General features: G+C 33.6%; 2 protein-coding genes across 2 annotated transcripts; both read right to left on the bottom strand.

Annotated features, from left to right (window-relative positions):
- Nucleotides 1-966: 966 nt before the first annotated feature.
- On the bottom strand, nt 967-6255 carry LOC122593297 (putative cyclin-D6-1). The gene is made up of 8 exons (XM_043765689.1): nt 5993-6255; nt 5802-5888; nt 5417-5527; nt 4315-4513; nt 4058-4188; nt 3600-3648; nt 3328-3513; nt 967-1145 (listed from the first exon to the last, which is right to left on the bottom strand). Exons 1-6 carry the CDS (start codon nt 6161-6163, stop codon nt 3637-3639), a joined length of 711 nt encoding a protein of 236 aa, XP_043621624.1. The 5' UTR covers nt 6164-6255; the 3' UTR covers nt 967-1145; nt 3328-3513; nt 3600-3636.
- Nucleotides 6256-21030: 14775 nt separating this feature from the next.
- LOC122594322 (heterodimeric geranylgeranyl pyrophosphate synthase small subunit, chloroplastic-like) lies at nt 21031-22236 on the bottom strand. Its single transcript, XM_043766800.1, has one exon. The coding sequence runs from the start codon at nt 22200-22202 to the stop codon at nt 21339-21341; it is 864 nt and encodes a 287-aa protein (XP_043622735.1). The 5' UTR covers nt 22203-22236; the 3' UTR covers nt 21031-21338.
- Nucleotides 22237-23530: the final 1294 nt, after the last annotated feature.

The following is a 23530-nucleotide window of genomic DNA, read 5'->3' as shown; positions in this document are numbered from 1 at the left end:
AGTTCAAACGGGTATCTATAGTATATATGCAATATACATGTAACGGACTGTTAAAAACTGATTTCATTAAAAGGGGTGATAGGATGTTAGCATTTAGTGTACCTGCATGTTGTTTACGGAAACTTAACTCCAGAGGGGTTCTGGAGGCTGTTCATTGTGTTTACCGGTAAGTGATATATAGCAAAAATGGCCGACAGAATGTTAGATGATGCATACTGTCAAGTGTGAATGTTTTGACAGGTGGACCATGATTCATTTTGCCACTTTCTCATGCAAAAACTAAGCTCTTATTTACACGTATTAAAAATTTAGGCAATACCAAATCGAGACAAATTGAATGACATGAGGGTAGGGGAACCTGTCTTTTGTTACCGAGTATATATAGCTAAAATGATTCTTAACAATGACAAAGTTTGAGACTTTAGTAGGGGTCAGAAAGTCAGAAGGGGGGCGGATCGTCAGACTAATTACAGATGAAACTATAGCAGCGTACCAAATGAAGATGAAGCGAAAGGGTTAATGCAGAATTATTCCTCATACTTTGAACTTTGAAGAAGGCTGCTGAAGCAAATAGGGCATGAGGAAAATTTGGCAATACTACCAACAGACATTGTTAACAGAGTTGGCTAACTAAAGTATTCACAGACTGGGCAACATAAGCCTCTCATGGCAATACTGTACATCCGTCTGTTTAAAAAGTAAAATTAATGACATTGTGACAAAGATAACTATAACTAGGCCCCAACTCTTACTAGCAAACTCAACTAGTTGTAATAACTCGCCATAAATTGAATGTCGTTCCACTATATTACTTCCACATCTTTTGTAGCAATCTTATTAGGAGGATTAGCATTCATAACTTTCATCATTTTGTTCCATCTGGTTGATACCCTCCTCCAACACCCCACTTCTAGACGAAATGGATATCACTCGAATGATACCAAATAGAGCAAATTCTTATTTTAATTTACAAGCAAGAACTCTCAGATATTTCCTTCATGAAACAACCCATAATTACATATAAGGTTCTGACGGGAACATGCATTATCTAAGTACTATATAAAAATAAATAAAATCTTCAGTGAACACCCTTCAGCTATTTGGGACTTGCTCTTGCACCTTCAACTCCTAAGCCTCCTAATTACCTGCCACATGAAAATATGAATGTATAAAATATATGAGAATGATGAGCTATGTGGTACGAATCAAGTAAGCAAATCGAGAAGATATGATTTAATTTAAGACTGAAATGAAACTAAGATGTCAAGGGGTATGCTAAACATGGTCCAAAACTACCAAAACTTGCATATCAACAAACATTAGCCAGCATACAAAGACTTGCTTATCAAGTATATTACTATGTTATATACAATAACTATTAGCCAAAAGTGGACACGGGGATGCAGATCCATATGTACCAAACAGAGGTGGATGGGGAGTTGGCATACCACCATTCACAATCCAAAACCAAAACTAAAACTAGGGTTAACCCATCCGCCTCCTAAAATCCATTATCACACCAACAAAAGGAAACGTCATAGACTAATCACATCGCTATGGGAGCGTCAGGCCATCAGTGCCACAATGACATACCCATGGTACCATAAGTCGAAAATAACCCACATACCCAGAGTATATAATCAAAAAGTTAAATAGAAGCTAATGACAAAGGAGCCAAAAATTTAGGTTGTCACGATTATAGTCAAAGGCACATATAGCATGGCAATATACAGAAGTAATAATCGCAACAAAGCAATGGCAACAAATAAATATGGATGATGGTATTCTAACGATGCAATATATCAAACAGGTTATATCAAAGAAGCAATAATGCTAATTATCAAATTGATAATGAATAGAATCAAATAAAGCTAAGTTATACAAGATAAGATTTAGACAAAAGCTATATTAAGAATCAAAGGAAATTAATAATTAGGTCAGATATTAATAAACGTCTAAAGTTCACAAGCCAAAATAATGAACCAAGATTCTCAAACCGAATCAGATAATTTAGCTTAGTTAAGAGTCTTGACACAATTGTTAAAATACTTATTCCTAAAATATTCCAAGTCTTAGTTTACAATGTGTTCTTGTATTCTAGTTTATAAGTTTTGTTATCTTAGTTACTTAGCCAACCAAATTAGGGTTCTAGTAGTACTGTTAGTACCACAGAAAATGTTATAAAAGTACTCTTTCCATTGTAAAAATGTGTGTGTACTATATGTATTAACGTATTTAGAACCTCCCGTTGCATACCACCTAGTAATCTCCACAGATAGACACTGTGAAAGGACACGAATCACCCATGGCTGTTGTTCCTTACTGTAACCCACGCGTTCTCTGTATTCAATTATTTATGGATTTTCAATGTACAATTTATGGTTGAATTGCTATTATAGTTTATTGAATAAAGTACTTGGGACGTAAGGTGATTTGCAACATAAAAGAGATGTGAATGAATAACCCAAAAATGAAAGTCATATGTATAAAGGAGTTTGGCACTTAAGCCCGATCAAACACAGATTTTAGTCTTACAGTTCAGAATTTTATTGAAATTAATAGTTATCTCTAATCTATATCAGATGATATCTTCTAGATTCCATTTTATATATAAAATAAGGCATACAGATAAACAATTATTTACGTTCTATTTAAAATCTGTGTTTGTTCATGTATATTTTAGTTAGTTTAAATCTAAGTAGTCAAGGACATAAATTTCGGTGTTTCGATCACGGACTGGTATACGAAATATCGTTTTTTTCGGTGGTATTTCGGTAATTTTTATATTATATATATTTATATATATACATAAATAAGAGTAAAAGATAAAACCTGGAAGTGCTGAAACAGAATTCACCGAAATTTCGGTCAAATTTCGGAAATTTCGGTCAAAACCACCGAAAATTTCGGAAACGATATCTAAACCGAAATTCAAAACCGAAATTATGTCCCACCACCGAAAACCGAAATTTCACCGAAATTGATAACATAGGTTTAAATTATACTTCATTTTTTATTATGTTTATTTATTTAACTCAGTATATTTTCAAGTTTATTTGGGGTGTTATATTTCCTTTGTCCGTCTGTAGCTTTGGTCATTGTCAGTATCACACATATAATCTTCAAATATGGAATAGAAAAGGTCGAACGTTGGTCCATTACAGTTCTTACTCTGCCTTTGACTGATTAAGGCTCAAAACGGCACGCTTTATTTTAGTGTGACAAGTGGGTTAAATAAAAATCTTCAGCCTTCAATTCATATCATTAACATGTAATTACTGTAAAGTCAAAAACAATTATAGAATTAGTCAGATTAGGCTTTTGTACCTTTCCTGTTCCAAGGTCTTTCTTTGCTTTCGGGCAGAATGGAGCCAACAACCATTTCTATCTTCTCGTCTCCTTTCAGCCATTCTGCAATCTCCGCTTTGCTCCTTCCGATACTGCGGCACCTGTAGTTTTTTTTAAACTTCGGCACCTTTGGGCGTAGGTCAGGATTGGGTATATGATCTGCAGCTGTTATCATATACTCGTAAGAGATTAGAACCATCTCTATCTAATCAAGGTTTCTTATTCTAAAATTGCAACTTAAACTTACATACCAGGTAAAGCATCTCCGTTCAATATTTTAAAGCATTCTTACACTTCAGACTACAACAATTTAGAATGAAAAACAAGTTAGATCATAGATTAAATAGATAAGCATAATTTTTAAGGAAAGAATTAAGGATAAGAAAAAAAAAATAAACTGGGATTATTTATAATTTAATCGAGTCTATTTTTAATCAGACTACAGCCATTTCAGCATGAAAAACAAGTTAAATCATTGATTAAAAAGACAGGAATAGCTTTCAAGAAAAATTTAGGATAACAAAATTACAAAGTGGGACTATTTCGAATTTAATCAAGTCTATTCCTTAGTCCATAGTACATTATATCATCCTAATTAGCTCTTCGATTTGACAGTGACATTGCATAAGATAAAAACTAAGAAGCTAGTAGGACACGTTTTGAAAAAACACTAAAAGATGGTGATATCACGATTAATTCTGTTTACTACCTGTATAACAACGCTGGAGCTAGATATCTTTTTTAAGAACTGAGAGTGAGACCCGGGAAGTCTCTCGTAAGTACTAGCTAATATAGCTGATGCTGCAAGTGTCGAAGGCCTGAACTCGGTGAATCTTATATCTGGTAATTCATTTAGCCGAAGAAGAAAAGGGTAACGTATTAGTACATCAAATCAAAGGAATCATAATTATATAGTTAGCAGAGCCCACTATGATGAAAAATGCACCCACGTGTAAAATTAATTACCTTTATGAATTTGAAAAATTATACGAGCAGCAAAGGTTGTTGGAAAAGGTTGCTGCTGAACTTCCTTTATCAGAAGCCCGGGAAGAAGGAGATACATAAAGGTTATGGCTGTAACTGGCCTCACCCTCTGATTCAGACCTTCCATAATATGAAGCTCCATAATCTCAACATCATCCTTAAATTCCGCCAGTTGGTGCTTCTATAAATTTAAATTTATAATGATTTAGTTAACAAACAAACACACAGTCGCACACGCGCGCAATATGTTATATGAATACTATATACTAGAGTGAACCCGTGCGTTTCACGGCTTAATAATATCTTGGCCATATATCTGCTTTAAAAAACTGTTATAAATAGACTTCAATATAATTGAATAAATACAAATGTAATGCTGGAATTGAATACAATCGATTTTGCCAGATTAAAAACAGGAATAACAATATGGACAAATGGAATATACATAAAAACATCATGTTAAAAGAAGATAAACATAAAAACATCCATAACAATGTTCACAAATAAACAAAGGTTTTTGAGGGGTATATTTTCATAAATATCAATGTACATGAACATTTTTTAACCAAAATATAATACCCCATATGTTGTTGATGATGTATCTTTAGAATACATATGTTATATTGTCATAAAGTATATATCAAAGAAATTTGTTTCATGATATTATAAAACTCGCGAAGTATACGCCACTGTGCTACTATGTCAATAAAGCCAATGTATACATTTAAATTGATTACAAAACCTCCATATAAATTGTGAAGAAACAAAAAACTTAAGTTTTTTACTAATATATACGTAGTAAGGTAAGTATAATTAAAAAGATTTTTAATTTGAACATAATTCATAACTTAACCTTCATACTCGATCTTTTTTATTTATCATTGACTTGATCTTTGACCTTGACTATCTCCATAACAACCAGACTTATAGCAACAAATAAGATCAAAGAGTGGGACAAGGTGACAACTAAGCAAAAATCTTATGTGAAAAAGAAACACTAATGCCACATAAGTCCTAAATTATCCACGATTAGTTACATTAATATATACAGATATGCAGCAAGGATTGAGAGAGAGTGAACAACCAATAAGTCAGAGACGGAGAAGTCTGAAGAGCGTATCTTGGAAGCAATTGAAACGCAAGAGAAAGCAAATAGCTCCACATTTCGTTTAACACCTTGGCCATTCAGAATCACCTGCATCATCATCAACGAAAACCGAATTAACAAAAGTTTTATTGATCCTTTTAGTATAGTATCCAAATTCTATTCTATCTATCTATCTTCAAAACCTTGTTGTATAGTGGCCTATTGGGGGTTTGGCTTAACTTAACTTCAATAAGCTTTTTTTTTTTTTTTCTTTTTGTTGGCTTATTATGCAAAATTATGTTACGATAAGCCTATAACCAAACACCCCATAATATATTTCATAATTTATATATAAAAAAAAAAAAAAGGAAAGAATAAGTACCGGTATATTGATGTTTGTTGACAGGAAACGATCAACATAATTGATGGCAAGATAAGGCACGAAAGCGTCATTTTGATCGCAAGTGTACTGATGATAAATATATTTACAAAATAAGAAGAAAAAATCATATTATTATTATGAAATCAAACAAACATATAATTGAATTGAATTGAAATTGAATTATTGGGTACCTTAACAATAGCGGAAAGTGCGGTGTGTCGGATACCGATAAACCTGTCGTCTGTGCGGTAACCAGGATGAACCATGAAATCGACCTCAACATCGAAGTACGTGCGTGCTAAATGTTCTTCTTCATCGGCATCTGGTAATTCTAATGGATTGCTTGGATTATAGCATTCCATCTTCTCCTTCCTTCGATTATTTTTGCAATATTAATTAGGGATGTATATTCAATAAAAATAAATAAAAATAGGGACGTAGTGTTTTCTTTTGATTCCTTGATGAAAAACAATAATCGCTCAGATATCTTAATATACTCGTATTTATAATGTAAATAAAATATAATATATACTAATCGAATTACCATATTTACGTAACTTTTAACTAAATTAATTAGGTAACTAATTTTTAGTTTTGGTTTTTTTTTTTACTAAGTGAATTTTACCACGCGTATGATGTGTGTTAATCGCCCAACGGAAGAGTCCCCGCATAACAAATTTAGAGAAACACCCCTGGCAATTGGGTTTAACCTAGTGGTTAAACAAAATTCTTTTAAGGCTTTATTATAATGTACTCATATTAAATATTTATACTTACGATAAAACTCAGTGTTGAGCTTTTGATATTTAATGGTACATTAATGTTAGCATTCTCTTTAGTTTTTTTATTTTAAAAAAAAAAGTAGATATGTTAGTAACTAATATACTACTCCGTAAATCTTTAATAATCAAACAAAAAGGTTTTATCATTTGAAAACAAGAAAAAATAATGAACATTTAAAAACAAATCTAACCATTTTTTTCAAAATCTAGATTTACTTTCTCTCTTCTCTCTCCCCTTTCTAATCCCGTTTTTTCATTTTCTCCATCAACACTCATCGTCTTCGGTCATCTTTTTCCGATCATCGGCCTTTTTATATTTATTTATCTTATTTATTATTGGTAAATATATTAAAATATTAAAATTTTATCAATGGTATACCAGTAACTTTATGTATTAATTGTTTATTTCGTTTGCAATATTGTGACACAATACCAAAATGACAACATATAGCAAGTAACAATAAGTAATAAACAAAAAAAATATAACCTTTTTCATTAGAAAGAAAAAAAGAGACTGAAAAAATACAAATACAAACATGTCATGTAATGTAATACAGTACAATATTACAATATATAGCTTTGATCTTTAATCTTTAAGTTCATTCCCATTTATTATTGTTGGTGTCCACTACTTTTTAACTTACGAATGAACATAATTTTTTTTTTGAATGTTCATTCGAATCCACATCACATGTACGTAACCGTAATTCATAATCAAAAAGACGTGTTATATAATGATGATTAAAAAGAAAAAAGTGGGAAACCACACCGAAACACCCAAATTGGAACGCAAAATAGAAAAATCAAACCGAGCTAAAACCGAATCTAACACTTTCTAATTTCCGAAAACCGAATATTGCAATTCGGGTTTCGACTTTAGGCCCAAACCGAATCAAGCTCACCCGTAATGGTCTTGAAATATGGAGAACGGGAGAAGTCAGTCCGTTCAAATAAGGAATAAAGAACGGAAATAACTTAAGGGCATAATGGTCAAATCCTTCAAAATTTTTGTACGCAAATAAAAAACCCATGTGGAAAAATCACCTCACAAGTCACAATATAAAACGAACGCATTATAAGGGCTACTTATGGAAAAAACTTTAAAAAGTTAATTCTCTCAAAGCGGTTATCCTTTATTAGAAAAAAAATTGGGGGAAATTCACAATTTGAAATTGGGGGTTTGAAGAATGGCAAGTTCTGGTAGTTCTGAAAGTGGTAATGGCATCGATAACACAAGTGAAGATGACGATGAGACGGAGTACAGTAATAGCAGCGTATCGGAAAACGTTAAACATATGGGTATCTTCATTCGCAAGGCGCGAGGATGCAGAGTTGATATTCGAGAAATCCACGTTTCATCAGAATGCGGCCAGTCTTGATTGCATATGCTACGAAGGTCAATTGAGTTATATATACATACATACATATATTGTGTATGTATTGAGTATTAGAGGATATTCAACAGTTGTTGACTCTAGGTTTAATTGATATTCTATTCTGTAATTTGTAATAACAACATTATGTTTTACATTTCAATTGTGATTCATTATATATATGCCTTGACTGATGGTAACTGTATCAATGATCTTCTACTGTTAATTAATTTTATATAATGCATTTTAATTCCTATTTATTGTAATAATAACAACTGTAATATGCCAGATTTATTTTCTGCTGATGACCTAATTTCCATTATATATATATATATGTGTGTGTGTGTGTGTGTGTGTGTATGTATCTCGTGTATGATATCTGATATCTGTTTCATGTCACTACTGGTGGATTTTTATTGTGCATAAACAGTATACTTCCGTAGTAGATAGACCCACGGTACCTGTTACTGCTATAACTATAGCATATGCTGATTTGTTCTTATCGCGGAAGAAAAGAATCCCGATACTAGTTTTGTACTCAGTCCACATTATTATTGAATAGAGAGAGAGATGAAAACATACAAGTATATAACTTTGCAAATCATCAATTTGATTATATGCAGGTGGTAATTCCTCAAGAAGGTGTTCAAATTCATCTCCAGATATTTGTATTGGCTTGCGCCCTACGTGCATGCACAGATAACAATATCTTCACTACACAGTTTCAAGCGCCTCAATTTCTGGTATGACCTTATAAACATTTAAACATATTTTTAGATTATGTGTGTGTGTGTCTATGTGTTTTAACTTTTAAGTTTATATCAAGCTGTCTTTTTTATTTGTATTATTTTATGTTATCAAATGTATAGGCGGAACACGATTTTATAGCAAATTTCTACATTTTCATGATGAGGGATGAAATTCGAAAGGTTATATCTAAGATTGGAGTAGTTGTGCACCCCTGGGATGGACTACCTGACATCTACACTCTGATGACCGATAATGTGAAAGTCCATCTTTCCCGTCTCGACACTTGGGAAACACTTTTAGCAATCAGAAGAGGTATTGTTTCATACAATAGTTTGGTTATTAGGTAGATATATGAAACTAGATAAATGATACAAGAACCATGCTAGTAACTGAACACACTTTAAGAACTGTAGCTGTAGGACACATCCTAAATCCCTCGATGCAGTTATAAAGGTCCACCAAATGTTTAAATTGGTTAACATAAATCAACACCAAAGACTTAAACCTTGTACCAGTTGAAGTGTTGGACATACGCTTTGGCCTTTACTGCCTGATCATGCATCTACTTGACTCCATGTCATCATTAACAAACTAACCTTTCATCAAGATGAATGACCCAAACTTTCTGCAGTTTCTATATTAAATTCCCTAACAATTATTAGCATAAGAAACCAACACCCTATGCATGTGAGGTAGAAATGCAGAACTTTAAGGACATTTGTTGAACAAAATATGGAAAGATTTTTTCTTCACTCCAGCCCTGCACTAGTTAGTTTCCCTCCGCATCTTAGTGCCTGCAACCATGATCCCTACAACACCCGTACCTACCCCTTAGATTGACAAGAGGACCACCATTGCTTCCCCTGCACCGTAAGTGTATTATGTTACTTACAAACCAGTAAGTGGTACACCACGATGTTCTTCATTTCATGGCCAACTCTAACATTATTGATAGCAGCAACCAAAACATCCACATTAACTCTGATTAAGGGCTTCTAATATTTGTATCTAAACTACCTCTAAATATGAATGTTAAACAATGTAAACGGCAACATTTTAAACTGGATGATTAGCCAATAGGGGCATTTCTATGATCACTAGGCGTGACTAGCTTGTTTTCAACATTATGTATATACTGTTGGACACCATTCAGGAAAACAACAATTTTATAGAAGATACATTCGAATTACAATAATTAAATTACAAGTAAATTAAGTAGTACTAAACAATACAAGAACACAAATAAAGAACATAACAGAAAAAGAAAGAAAGGCAAAAAACGGGCTGAGGATATGGTTAAACCAAGGTCCCTTAAAACTGATTTTCGGGCCACCCAAGTGAACCCGACAGTTTCCCAGGGTACAACAGCCAAAGCAGATTGTACTGCCGGAGTTAACCACAACCCAGAATTATACCTTCAAGAACAAAACGAAATGAAGAAAATGAAAGAAAATCTGGTTGATGATCCAGTTTGAGAGAGTGCAAAGCAGAATTATACCTTCAAGTGCAAAGTGCGCCACTAAAACGCCTCATCGCCCACGCCCCCGGTCCCAGTCTCGGGCTCGGGCGCGGGCGCGTCGGGTGCTTCGCACCCTCCTAGCTCACTTGGGGTGTAGCCCCTTATAAGGAATTATAATTCCTCCAACACTCCTCCTTATAAACATACTTAATGTTTATTCTTCTACCAATGTGGGACACACTCACATTAGTTAATTATTCTTTCAACTCCTTTTAACATATCTATTAACTTGGATATTCTATGTTATTACATAAAATTTCCAACAATCCCCCACATTAATAGATATGGTTATTAAAGATAAATTCCGACAGTCAAGTATTGCAGGATAAGTAGGTGTTACCCTTTGAACTTTCCTTTGTGAGTGCACTTAGTCTCCTAGCAGTTAGTAGAACTTGATGTCTTTGAACTAACTCCTTTTTACGTAGACGTTATTGCACATCACACAATACTTTCCCTAGTCTGGTTAACACCTCACTTTCGTGTCCGTTATGGTCATGGAACACTATCCTGGTTCTGCGAGAGCTCTAGGAATTGCGCCCCCACAATTCCATTCGAAGCGACCACACTTTTCTCTAACATAGGTGATTGCTCACAATCATTAAAAGCTATAAGCTTAACCTCTATGATATCATTGATTTGATATAGGAATGGACTAGGAAAATTTGCAACTCACTTTATTGTGGTGGATTCTCCCCCCCACAGTGACTGTAAACTCCCTTTGATGTTTGGGGTACTCCCCACAATGACTTCCTCTATTCGTACAATTAGGTTATCCTATTGAACCTAGATCATGGGATCTCCATTTACATCTAGGTTAGGTTTTCCTTCGTATAAATTTACTCAATGGGCTTTAGTCCCATTCCTCTTGATGACTTATAAACTGCCTCACTACTTAAACCTTTAGTTAGCGGATCCGCAATGTTATCCTTTGACCTAACATAGTCAACAGTGATAACCCTTGTTGTGAGCAGTTGTCGTATACTATTATGCCTACGACGAATATGTCTTGACTTGCCATTATACATTGTATTTTGAGTTCTACCAATAGCCGATTGGCAATCACAATGTATACAAATAGCCGTTAATGGCTTTGGCCATCTTGGAACATATTCCAAGAAATGTCGTAGCCATTCTGCTTCTTCTCCAGCTTTATCCAATGCTATAAATTCAGATTCCATCGTGGATCTAGCAATTAGCGTTTGCTTGGATGATTTCCAAGTTATAGCTGCTCCTCCAAGAGTAAATACATATCCACTTGCGGATTTGGAATCCTTTATATCGGATATCCAATTAGCATCACTATATCCTTCCAATACAGCTGGATCTCGACCAAAATGCAACCCATAATTCTTTGTATATCTCAAGTATCTTAGTAACCTAGTCATAGCCTTCCAATGTTCCAAACTAGGATTACTAGTATATCTACTTAGCCTACTAACAGCATAGGCTAAGTCAGGCCTAGTACTTGTCATGAGATACATTAAGCTGCCAATTACCCTTCAGTACTCCAATTGAGCAACACCTTCACCTCTATTTTTCGATAGATGTTGCGTGGTATCTATTGGAGATCGAGCGACTCTTGAGTCCTCAGGACTGAATTTCTCAAGGATCTTGTCCACATAGTGAGATTGACTTAACACTAGACCATCTTGGGTTCGAGTAATTTTCATTCCAAGAATGACATCTGCTAAACCCATATCCTTCATGTCAAATCTCGCCTTCAACATGTCTTTGGTAGATTTGATCATACTATCATCACTACCCACAATGAGTATGTCATCACTACCCTTAGATATGTCTTTGACATAAACACATTTATCACACTCATTAATCCTGAAACCATTATCGAGCATGACTTGATCAAACTTTTGGTGCCATTGCTTTGGAGCTTGTTTCAATCCGTACAAAGACTTGACAAGTTTACAAACTTTGTCCTCCTGGCCAGGAGCGGAAAAACCCTCAGGTTGTTCCATATATATTTCTTCATCAAGCTCTCCATTGAGAAATGCGGTTTTTACATCCATTTGATGTATTTCCAAATTTCTCAATGCTGCAATCGCAAGCACCAATCTGATCGAAGTTACTCGAGTTACAGGCGCATATGTGTCAAAGTAATCAAGATCTTTCTTTTGTCTATATCCTTTGACCACAAGTCTTGCCTTGTACTTATCAATAGAGCCATCATATTTCATCTTTTTCTTGAATATCCAACGATGTTCAAGTGGTTTACAACCAGGTGGAAGATGAACTAACTCCCAAGTATGATTTTGCAAAATAGAATCAATTTCACTCTTAATGGCTTCTTTCCATTGAGGTGCTTCTTGTGAAGTAACCGCTTCATGATATGTTTGAGGTTCACTCATAACCATATAAGAAACAAAATCAGGCCCGAAAGATTTTTCAATCTTTTGCCTTTTGCTTCTTCGCGGTTCTACTTCTTCTTCCTTTGATTGTTCTTGATGATCATCTGGAACAATCTTATCAACCGGAGTTGATGTAGAAGATTTTCCTCGATCCAAACGAGGAAACACATTTTCAAAAAACGAAGCATTTCTTGACTCAAGTATACTGTTTTTGTGTATTTCCGGGTTCTTAGACTCATGTACTAGAAACCGATATGCACTACTATGTTCAGAAAGATTTGAGGATTCACAATCACTACCATGCTTAGCATATCCTATGAATACACAATCAACAGTTTTTGGTCCTATCTTTTGAACTTTAGGTGGTGGAACCACCACCTTTGCTAAACACCCCCACACTTTCAAAAACTTATAGGATGGTTTTCTATTAAACCATAACTCATAAGGTGTAACATCCTTTTTCTTGAAAGGTATCTTGTTCAAAAGATAGTTTGCCGATAAAACTGCATCTCCCCACATATCTTGTCCTAAGCTCGAGCTTATTAACATGGCATTCATCATCTCTTTAAGAGTTCGATTTTTCCTTTCAGCAATGCCATTTTGTTGTGGGGTATAAGGAGCTGTTTGCTCATGGATAATACCATTTTGAGCACCAATTTCAGCAAATGGAGAAACATATTCACCTCCTCTATCACTCCTTAATCTTTTAATCTTTTTGTTGAGTTGATTCTCAACTTCATTTTTGTACAAGATAAACTTATCTATTGCTTCATTCTTGCTCTTTAGTAAGTATACATAGCAATATCTTGTACAATCATCAATAAATGTAATGAAATATTTGTTACCACCTCGAGTGGGAATCGATCTAAAATCACATACATCGGTATGGATTAAATCAAGTGGCTCGGTGTTTCGTTCAATAGATTTGAAAGATTTCGTGGTTTGTTTAGCTTCAACACAAGTTGGACATTTAGAATTAGAATCAATGTTAAAAGATGGTATACAATTTAACTTAATTAAACGACGCATTGAATTAAAATTCACATGTCCAAGACGATTATGCCAAATATTAGAAGACTCAATCAAATAAGCGGAAGTAGAAGCATTTTCATTCACTTGCTTAATAGGTACAACATTGAGCTTAAACATCCCATTAAGGGCATAACCTTGACCAACATACAAACCACGTTTAGTTAACACAAACTTATCACTTTCAAACACTAAACGAAACCCATTCTTGTTAAGTAACCAACCCGACACAAGACTCTTGCGCAATTCGGGAACATACAACACATTGGTTAACTTGAGCTCTCTCCCCGAAGTCCACTTGAGGATCACATCGCCTTCACCCTTGATATCGGCGGTGGCGGCATTTCCCATATACAGCTTTTCTTCACCGGATATATCTTTCAAGTTATGGAACATAGCTTATCCGGACACACATGACGGGTTGCACCCGTATCAACCCACCATCCTTTGATTCCATCGGTGGTAAGATTGACCTCTTCCAACTTAGCCGTGAGGTCAGAAATCATAGCAACAAGAGCCATGTTATCTTCGATCATATTTGCCCTTTCCTTCCTTGGATTCTTGCATTGATCAGCTCGATGACCAGATTCACCACAATTGTAACACTTCCCTTTGAACAAACTAACCTTCTTCTTCACACCACCATTCTTTGGACTCAAATCCATCCTTTTTCCTTTGTTCTTCTTAATAGGACCTTTCCCTTTACCCTTGAAATTACCTTTTCCTTTGGAACTTTGTCCATGTTCAACAAAGTTGGCCTTAGCAAGACCTTCAATATGACCACCATTTTGAGCACCTCTATTGTCTTCCTCAATTCGAAGACGATCAACAAGCTCTTCAACGGTCATTTGCTTTCGCTTATGCTTAAGGTAATTTTTAAAATCCAACCAACTTGGGGGCAACTTTTCAATCATGGAAGCAACTTGAAATGTTTCACCAAGAACCATTCCTTCTGATAAGATTTCACTGATTATGATTTGCAATTCTTCAACCTGTGCCATAACAGTTTTAGAGTCAACCATTTTAAACTCTAAAAACCTTGCAACTATGAACTTTTTAGTTCCGGCATCTTCGGTTTTGTATTTCTTTTGCAAAGATTCCCATAAATCTTTTGCAGTTGTTATTTTGCAAAATACATTATACAGTGAATCAACTAGACCATTTAACACATAGTTTCGGCACAGATATTCAGAATGCTTCCAAGCATCAACAGCACTTACTGATTGAGCATCAGTAGAACCTTCAGGAATTTGAGGTGTTGTTTCAGTTAGGAATCTCGCAAGATTCAAAGTGGTCAAATAGAACAACATCTTTTGTTGCCACATCTTGAAGTTGTTTCCAGAAAACTTTTCTGGTTTTTCACAGTGGTTGGCCATAGTTTGGGCAGCTTGGGTACCTACTAAAGGTCCCATGCTTGTAGAGACAGTAAGTCCTACAGATTGTGAAACATTTGCACCAACAATGTTGGTGGTGGTAGAAGAAGTAGTTCCATTAGTAGAGGAGTTCATTTCAGTAGCCATTTCTGAAATAGAACAATCAAAGTTTTACTAAAAAACTTGCAGAAAGTAAAGACTAATTTAAATGAATAACTTTACAGAAAAGTACATAATAAAGTTTTGGAAAACATATTTCTGTAATTCGAATTAACAGAATGGTGAAGAAAGGAAATCAGTTTTAAGATTGTTGGACACCATTCAGGAAAACAACAATTTTATAGAAGATACATTCGAATTACAATAATTAAATTACAAGTAAATTAAGTAGTACTAAACAATACAAGAACACAAATAAAGAACATAACAGAAAAAGAAAGAAAGGCAAAAAATGGGCTGAGGATATCGTTAAACCAAGGTCCCTTAAAACTGATTTTCGGGCCACCCAAGTGAACCCGACAGTTTCCCAGGGTACAACAGCCAAAGCAGATTGTACTGCCGGAGTTAACCACAACCCAGAATTATACCTTCAAGAACAAAACGAAATGAAGAAAATGAAAGAAAATCTGGTTGATGATCCAGTTTGAGAGAGTGTTTTTGTTGTAGCTTAACTACCAAAACACCACTAAGTATAGTTTATATACATATAAACTGGTTAGTGGATGTTTTAGTGGGACACATGTTGGTTTGCATGATTAAACAACATGTGTTACACTTAAGGCTAAGTCAAGTGTCTTGCCAGGTGCAAGGCCTGGAATAAGACCACCCACTGAGCCATAATCAAGCCATGTAAGCCATAACCGAGCCATACTGAACTAACCAAAAATAAAGACGGCTCAATAGCGGCTCGCGGCGATGCGAGCGTGCTAATTGCGCCACTAAAACGCCTCATCGCCCACGCCCCCCGGTCACGGGCGCGTCGGGTGCTCCGCACCCTCCCAGCTCACTTGGGGTGTAGCCCCTTATAAGGAATTATAATTCCTCCAACACTCCTCCTTATAAACATACTTAATGTTTATTCTTCTACCAATGTGGGACACACTCACATTAGTTAATTATTCTTTCAACTCCTTTTAACATATCTATTAACTTGGGTATTCTATGTTATTACATAAAATTTCCAACATATACCCACTGAAATATTGATACGGCTATACCAACAAAAATCTTCTTAAAATTGCAGCATATACCCAACACCTTTCATAAGTATAACCCAGTTTTTCGAGGTGTTACTGCAGCTTATTTCAATCTACAAATACCAAGAGAGTATATATTTCCTCTAGTTGTTATGTGTGTCAACATATGTTTTTGTATATCATTTTTCATTATGATTTGGAACTTCATGATTATGTTAGACTTTTATACTAATATTTGCATTTTCCCCTGAATGAATTGCCAGATATAAAATTTACTGAATACAAGCATTCCACACTTGTAGCTGCTGCAACATTAGTAACTTCTTACAGAACAAAACCAGAACTGTATTCCACGTTGTTAGAGAAACTGTTGACTTCTTATCCACAATACTTTGATAAGGTAAGTCTTAGCCGATTATTATGATTTTTCTACTTGTATTAGGATTATGGTATATCTGTGTTGATTGTTCTGTTTCCTGAAATATGTTTTATCTTTTTCACGATGGTTGCAGTCTCAAGTGATACAGTGTTTTGAAGAGATGAAGTGTCATAATATTGTGGGTACGTATATAAGTTGGCAAGAGACTTTTCGTTTCTAAAATACTTTTGAAGTTTCACTAACTGTAGTTGATATTTGAAAGAGAATTTATAAGTAGAATGATTATATATTCTTGTTGAACTTGCAGAAGAAGTATTTACGTCACATTTACCAAGGGCTAAGAGAGTTGTTCCTACCATCGGAAAGAACAAAGGAAAAACAATACCCATGAGTGACTTCGAGATCGACGAGGTGTGCGAGCAATACGCACAACACTTTGATCCCGATTGGCTCGAGCCAAGTTAGTGGTAGTGGGTAAGCAACTCAGCAACCAAATATCTTCTTGTTTTAGTATATATGAGTAACTGACTAGACAAGGTGAAATGCATATTTATCACTCGTTTTAGCTTTGATGGTTCAATTGTCAGTACACGAGGGAAGAAAGATACTGCAGAACATGAGAAAAAATATATGATAATAGCCAGATTATAGATGTGGTTGAAATTGACTTTATCTTGTATTTCATTATCATTGGCAATCCTATTAGGCATGATCAACTTGTTGGTTCAGTCTAAAGTGACAGACCAAATCATTTCCATCATTTCTTTTTACCATCGGTATCACAAAATCTTTACAATGATCAAATAAAAGGACAATTTTAAGGATATATCTAACCATCTTCGTTCCTCTAGCCTTAAATATAAAAAAATGACCTTTTTTATGGAATATTGTTCGTTTTAAAAAATTAACCTCTAATCCTATCTATATAAAACATTTAGTTTTATTATATAAAATTTACTAGTTAATCAATCCAGATAACATCCGGCATTGTTAGTAAAAGATTAACATGTATGATCCCCCTTTAAAAATAAATATGGACGTGGATAGAAGCCACAAAACGAACCACTTTGCCACTTTTATTATAAAAAAAAAAGTCTTTTGTCAAAAAGATAGTCTCAAACAAAAATTATCTGATTTCTCCAATGTAGAAAAATAAAATTGTAGTACTATCAAGAACTATACATCACTTAAATTAGATGTTTAGCACAACAAATACATAAGGAAGAAGTAGCCAAGGAAAGGTGAAAAATTAAAGTGGGCATACATTATCCACACAAATTTATTGACAGCAGTGATATACTGATATATCGAAGATCTGACCTTTTAGGTAGAATGTATTTTCCTGAACGAGATGGGTACCCGCACAATGCAGTGGCGGTAGTGGTAACAATGCGATTATTAATCTAAAAATAATAGATGTAAATAATAGTGTAGTTATTTTATGGTTAAGAGATGTATATTTTGTAAATAACTTTATTAAAAATATTATAAAGAGATTAGGTGGAAATATTTAAATTAATTAATAAATGAGATAGATAGTTTGAAAAAAATATGGGTGTAAAATATTTTAAGAATATATTGGGTTGTGTGAGTTAGGAATGTGTTGAAAATTAAGGGTAGTTTGTTTATTAATATAATATAGATATAGATTTAGGAGTAAAAGGTTTTGGTGGTAGTGTAAATGAAAAGGGTAAAATAGGGATTTTAAAGGTAGAGTGTTTAATTTGGGAGGGGGTTACTTTGTTTATATAGGGAGTATAGATTAGGACGTATCCAATGAGAAATACTATGAAAACACTCCGGGACTTTTGGATTTCAGATTGGAAAATGATTAATATTACCTAAAATACGGGCCTAAAAGTATGCGAGATTGACAGATAACAAATTTAATGGTAAAAGTTATTAAAGAGAGGATACGAAATTCATTTGTCAAAACTTGAATGCATTAAACAAACTTTTAGGCATATTTATCATTATCCATTACCATCTCTACTCTAGACTCTATAATTTTTAACCTTATTTTCAACTTTTATAAGAAAAAATACCTCCTCATTTTGTTCTCCCTTTCTTATTCTTCTTTTCTTCCTTCATTACCTTTTAACATTACCCAAACATTTATAAAAAAAAAACAAATGATTGAGTTCTCTCCATCTTCTCCCTCAACGCTGTAACTAAAGAGAGCCAAATAACTTGAAAACCGCGAAGGTATGCATAAAATCTTGATAGTGATGATTTAATATATCAAGGATGTTTGATCAACTCTCATTTTTCTTAACTTTTAACGATTATAATTTTTATATAGAAGTATAGATGAAACGTAACACATAATTAAAGTTTGTACCTATATAACATAAGACAAACTTTAGAATTAATGGGTTAGTGCATTAAATAGCCCTTTCATATATATGAGTGAAGATTTCGTCAAGTTAATTGATATCTTAACCCTTGAAAGAAAATTAATTGTCATATTTGAATCTTGGTCATTTATTTTAATTCAATGGTCAAGATTACTTTAACATGTTAGAGTTAACTTGAGGGAATCCATCCGCATATTTATACTCTTTTATAAAAATTATTCACAATAGAAAGTGTTACTCAAATGTTACATACGAAAATCCAAAATTGCCCTTAATAAACATCCACTATGGAAAAAGTTTTTATAAATTACCAAATTTGCTCTTAATGAATTAAAATACACCCTAAACCCATATTTTAATAATTAACACTTTAAGCCCTTTGCATCAACCTTCACCACTTGACAACAACACCACCAATAATACCGTCACTGATACCACTAGACCACTACCTCTCCACCGCGGCCACATTACACCAGTACCATGCTCGTATATACTTAACAGCCCCGTAACATTGTGTCTGGTATATAAGAAAAGCACATTTGATTTTATAAGTAAAGCAATTCTCTCATATAACTTTGTTTGAAAAGCCGATCTAGAGACTCATTATAAGCTAAACCATCTTTTTTTAAATATAATAGCTAAATAAAATCTGACTTGGCACAGGTATAATCTTTTCATTCATTAATTTATTGTTAAAAAATCTTTTTATGATGTCATATCGGTTATTAATAAAATTGAATTAATTATTCAAACAACTTCTAAGGCAGTAGAACATATTCTTCCATCATTGCTTTTTCCTATTTATTCTCCAATTTTTTCTAACATATTATAAACTAGCTAATTATCCCGGGTTTAACCCGGGTATTTTTAAACAAGTTTCGTAAATACATGTTTATTATCATAATGAAATATAAAAAAAACCGTAAGTAAAAATGTCTATATTTTAGAGGCAAGTAAGCAATGTTATTATACATTAGACTTATATTACATTAGGGTTGAAAGATTTAAAAACTTTCAAATGAAGGGACTAAAAATTTAAATTCAAAAGATGATGTCATAAATTAATTAGATAAAAAATACATAACTAATAAGAAAAAGTCTAATGATGCCAAATAAAATTTTTTTATAAAAATATTATATCATTACAATCTTACTTTATTTATATAAAAGATTAGTTATGGTTATTTAAATTGTTGGCATTTATCACCATTCATTTTAAACGATGAACATCAATTTCATCAAGTTATTTATAATAGGGATAGGGATATTTTTTCTTTTATATAATATTTTGTTTTCTATTTATACACACTTCCGCTTATTAATTATTTATCATTGGTTATTTATTATTAAACTTTATGTTATTCTTTCTCTAAGCATTTTTCACTACTATAAATTTTAGTTGTGTTTCTATTACAATTTTTTTAGTTTATTTAGGTGCCATTGAATAATTGACTTATTTGATCGGGTTAATTGGATTTCGGGTTATATGGGTTTTAACAATTGTGGTATATCCTAGATCCTTCAAATTGGACAAGAAAGAGTTGTCTTTCTACTAATCATGTTTCCATATTTGAAAATTTGGCCGATTTCAAAGAAAAAACAAAATTATTTTGACAAAAACGCGTTGATGGTTTTCAAACTAGATTTGGAGACCTTAACACGTCGAAATGTTTTAATCCTTTCATTATTTGATTGTATTTTTGATTCAATTTGATATTAGTATCATGTTTTATTTTGGATATGACTTTTTTAATTTATTTTTTTATATATTGCAATAACTTATAGGGGTATGTAATTACATAATTAACTATATTGTTGTATTTTTTATATTTAACCAATTAACTAAATATAACCCGGGTATCACCCGGGTGCTTAAGCTAGTAATAACTTATTTTTCAATTACATGCATCAAAATTGGCAAAATATATGCCATGAGTATATATAAATTCATTTTACCAAACAGCATATGTTTATAATACTCCTTAAACGAAGTAAGGTAAAAAAATCTTGTGTAGAATATAAAGCATCAATCAACCCAAACAAGAACTTAAATATCACGCGATGACTCACTGTTATTCAATCAATGATAATTGATATTAATGAGCTTATAATAACGTACAGTCATGAGAGATCATAAATGAACTTCTTTACAAATGCATTCTCTGTCTACGGCACTACATAACCCGTCCATTTTCCGTAGATAATAACTCTTGGCCTACCTCGGTAAAAAATTCATAGATATTTCTAGGCCTGAACCCGTGAAAAAACAATTTACATCTGCCAGTGATCATAAAATAAAATATAAAAAAGAAAATATATACCTTATTAAAAAGAAAACTATACTCTTACATTATTATCATATTATGAACTTTTGATCTATTGTGTTATGCTTAAAGGTTATGCATGATTTCTAATGTTAATAATGAAATTTTACAAAGCTGGATATTATATGTTCAACCTTTTCACTATCAAAATATTCCAACTCTTTCATCGCTAAAGCCCTCCATTTTTTAGCCAATTGCATCTTACCCCCATCATTTCGTCCAATTCCACTTAACAACCCTTGTATCTTACCAACATATACTCCATATCTTTTCAACCTCTCAATTTCCTCTTCATTCCCACCTCCCAATATGGCTCCACACATGGCCCCACATCCATGTAGTTGTCGTGATGGTGGTTGGTCATATTCGGTTTCGTAATCTTGATCATGGACCATCCCTTGACTACCTATTGCTCGGGTGATCTCTATAATAACTCTTAATATTTTATTAGAATTTTTACTTGTCAGGTTTTTAGACCCTGCTAGCAACTCGAACCCAAATGACATTATTCCATTACCAGTGAGAAGCTCGATATCTGAGCCAAACTTGTATGGGATTTTGGGTTCAGGTTCTAGCTTGGTCTTAACTCGGCCAGTTAATAACAGATGCTCACGTGAGTGTATAGCTGCATGCATAAGGTGAATTGATGACGCTGCCACAATAGCATCATCTCGGTCGCCACCAACTAGCTCACAAGCAGCGATGCACAAAGCGGATGCATTGCTTTTGGGTGGTGTGAATGTCAAGTGGTGCATTGGCTCGAGGACGGATATGGGCCCATGGCTTGGTATGGCCTTTTTCAGGTTGGAGTCGATATCGTAATGTATGGAATCCAAGTAAGATAGGTTTTGGGTCACACTAGCGATGATTGGGCGTCTACCGTAAGCTGATGAGGCTGCAAAGGTAGATGGACGGCTGAGATTAATTTTCGAAAGTGAAATATGAGCTCCGGCCATTGTAGATCGATAATGAGATTGAGAAGACGCAAAAGTTGTGGATATTCACAGATGGAATGCTGCTTATATACAACCATCTATTAATAGTGGCTGCTTCTTTTTTTTATATTGTAAAAAGTATGTATGATATATGTATGAATATATTCATCAAAGGTGTGCTAAAATTAAGAGGTTAAAAAATGTTTGTGTTCAACTTAGGCGTGCTATACTATATATACTATGATATCCCACGACGATTAAAAACAAATGAGAAAGTACAATTACAAGAATTTACATTTAATTTAAATACTATATATACTATATATGTTTTATCTAAGATGTTTAAACATAAAGAGCAATGCCCAATTAACAAGGCATCTCATATCGTTAATGTTAAAACGAATGATATGAATTGGGCTCTTTTAGTTGGTGTTGTTCACCTATTTTGAAATACAAAAAAGTATGATTCTAAAATAGAAAGAAGAAAATTACTAATTTTTGTGCTAATAAACATAATTCATTTTAGGCCTCGTCAACATAAGGTTGTAAGTTTGAACATATTTATATGTTTAATTTATGGGAAAATGATGGGTACAGCAAATTGTACCCAAGCTTAGGTACTACACTCACAAACATGCCTTCTGATTTTACACTTTTATCCTTCAATTTATATATGTATCAAAAATGTCCCTTGATTTTCAACTTGGCTGTACCTATCATACGTACAGCCGCTGTACGTATGATGTCCCTTAATTTATTGCCTTTCACATATCCCGCATTTCAGGACGTATTTTGTTTGGATTTTATGTAATTAGTTTTAGCTAGCCAAAAATCTAAATCGATGTCACGTTGTAATCATTAATTTATTAGATATCCTCAAAATAATCAATAAATTAATATCGCATCATGATGCTGCAATATGCAAATTTCTTGCAAGCTGATGACCAATTATCAGAATTTAACCTTTTGCAACATATTAAAGCTGACCAATATGCAGGATTTGGTGTCTCAAAGAATCCATCAACCTTTTACAATAAATTTTGCCAAACAGTTCCATATATTTAAATTTTGGTAAGCTACAGTAAAATTTTAATATTTCCTATATATAATTTCAAATTTCGCAAGTTGAGAGATTATTTTTAACTTACGCAACAACTTGAGAGACTTTTCTATTATACATGTCTTTGTTGCAAATCGGGGTAGTTATTATTCAACTAAAACGACATGGCTGCTTAGATACAAACTAGAACCGTGAGTATGAAACTATGAACTATGTGTTTTTAATAAGAGAAAAGTGAGTATGGGGCTGTTATGCATTCAACTTGGGTGAAAACCCCTCACATACCAAT

This window comes from Erigeron canadensis, chromosome 3, assembly GCF_010389155.1.
Source record: "Erigeron canadensis isolate Cc75 chromosome 3, C_canadensis_v1, whole genome shotgun sequence".
Lineage (NCBI taxonomy): Eukaryota > Viridiplantae > Streptophyta > Magnoliopsida > Asterales > Asteraceae > Erigeron > Erigeron canadensis.
This window is presented reverse-complemented; position numbering and strand designations above follow the sequence as displayed.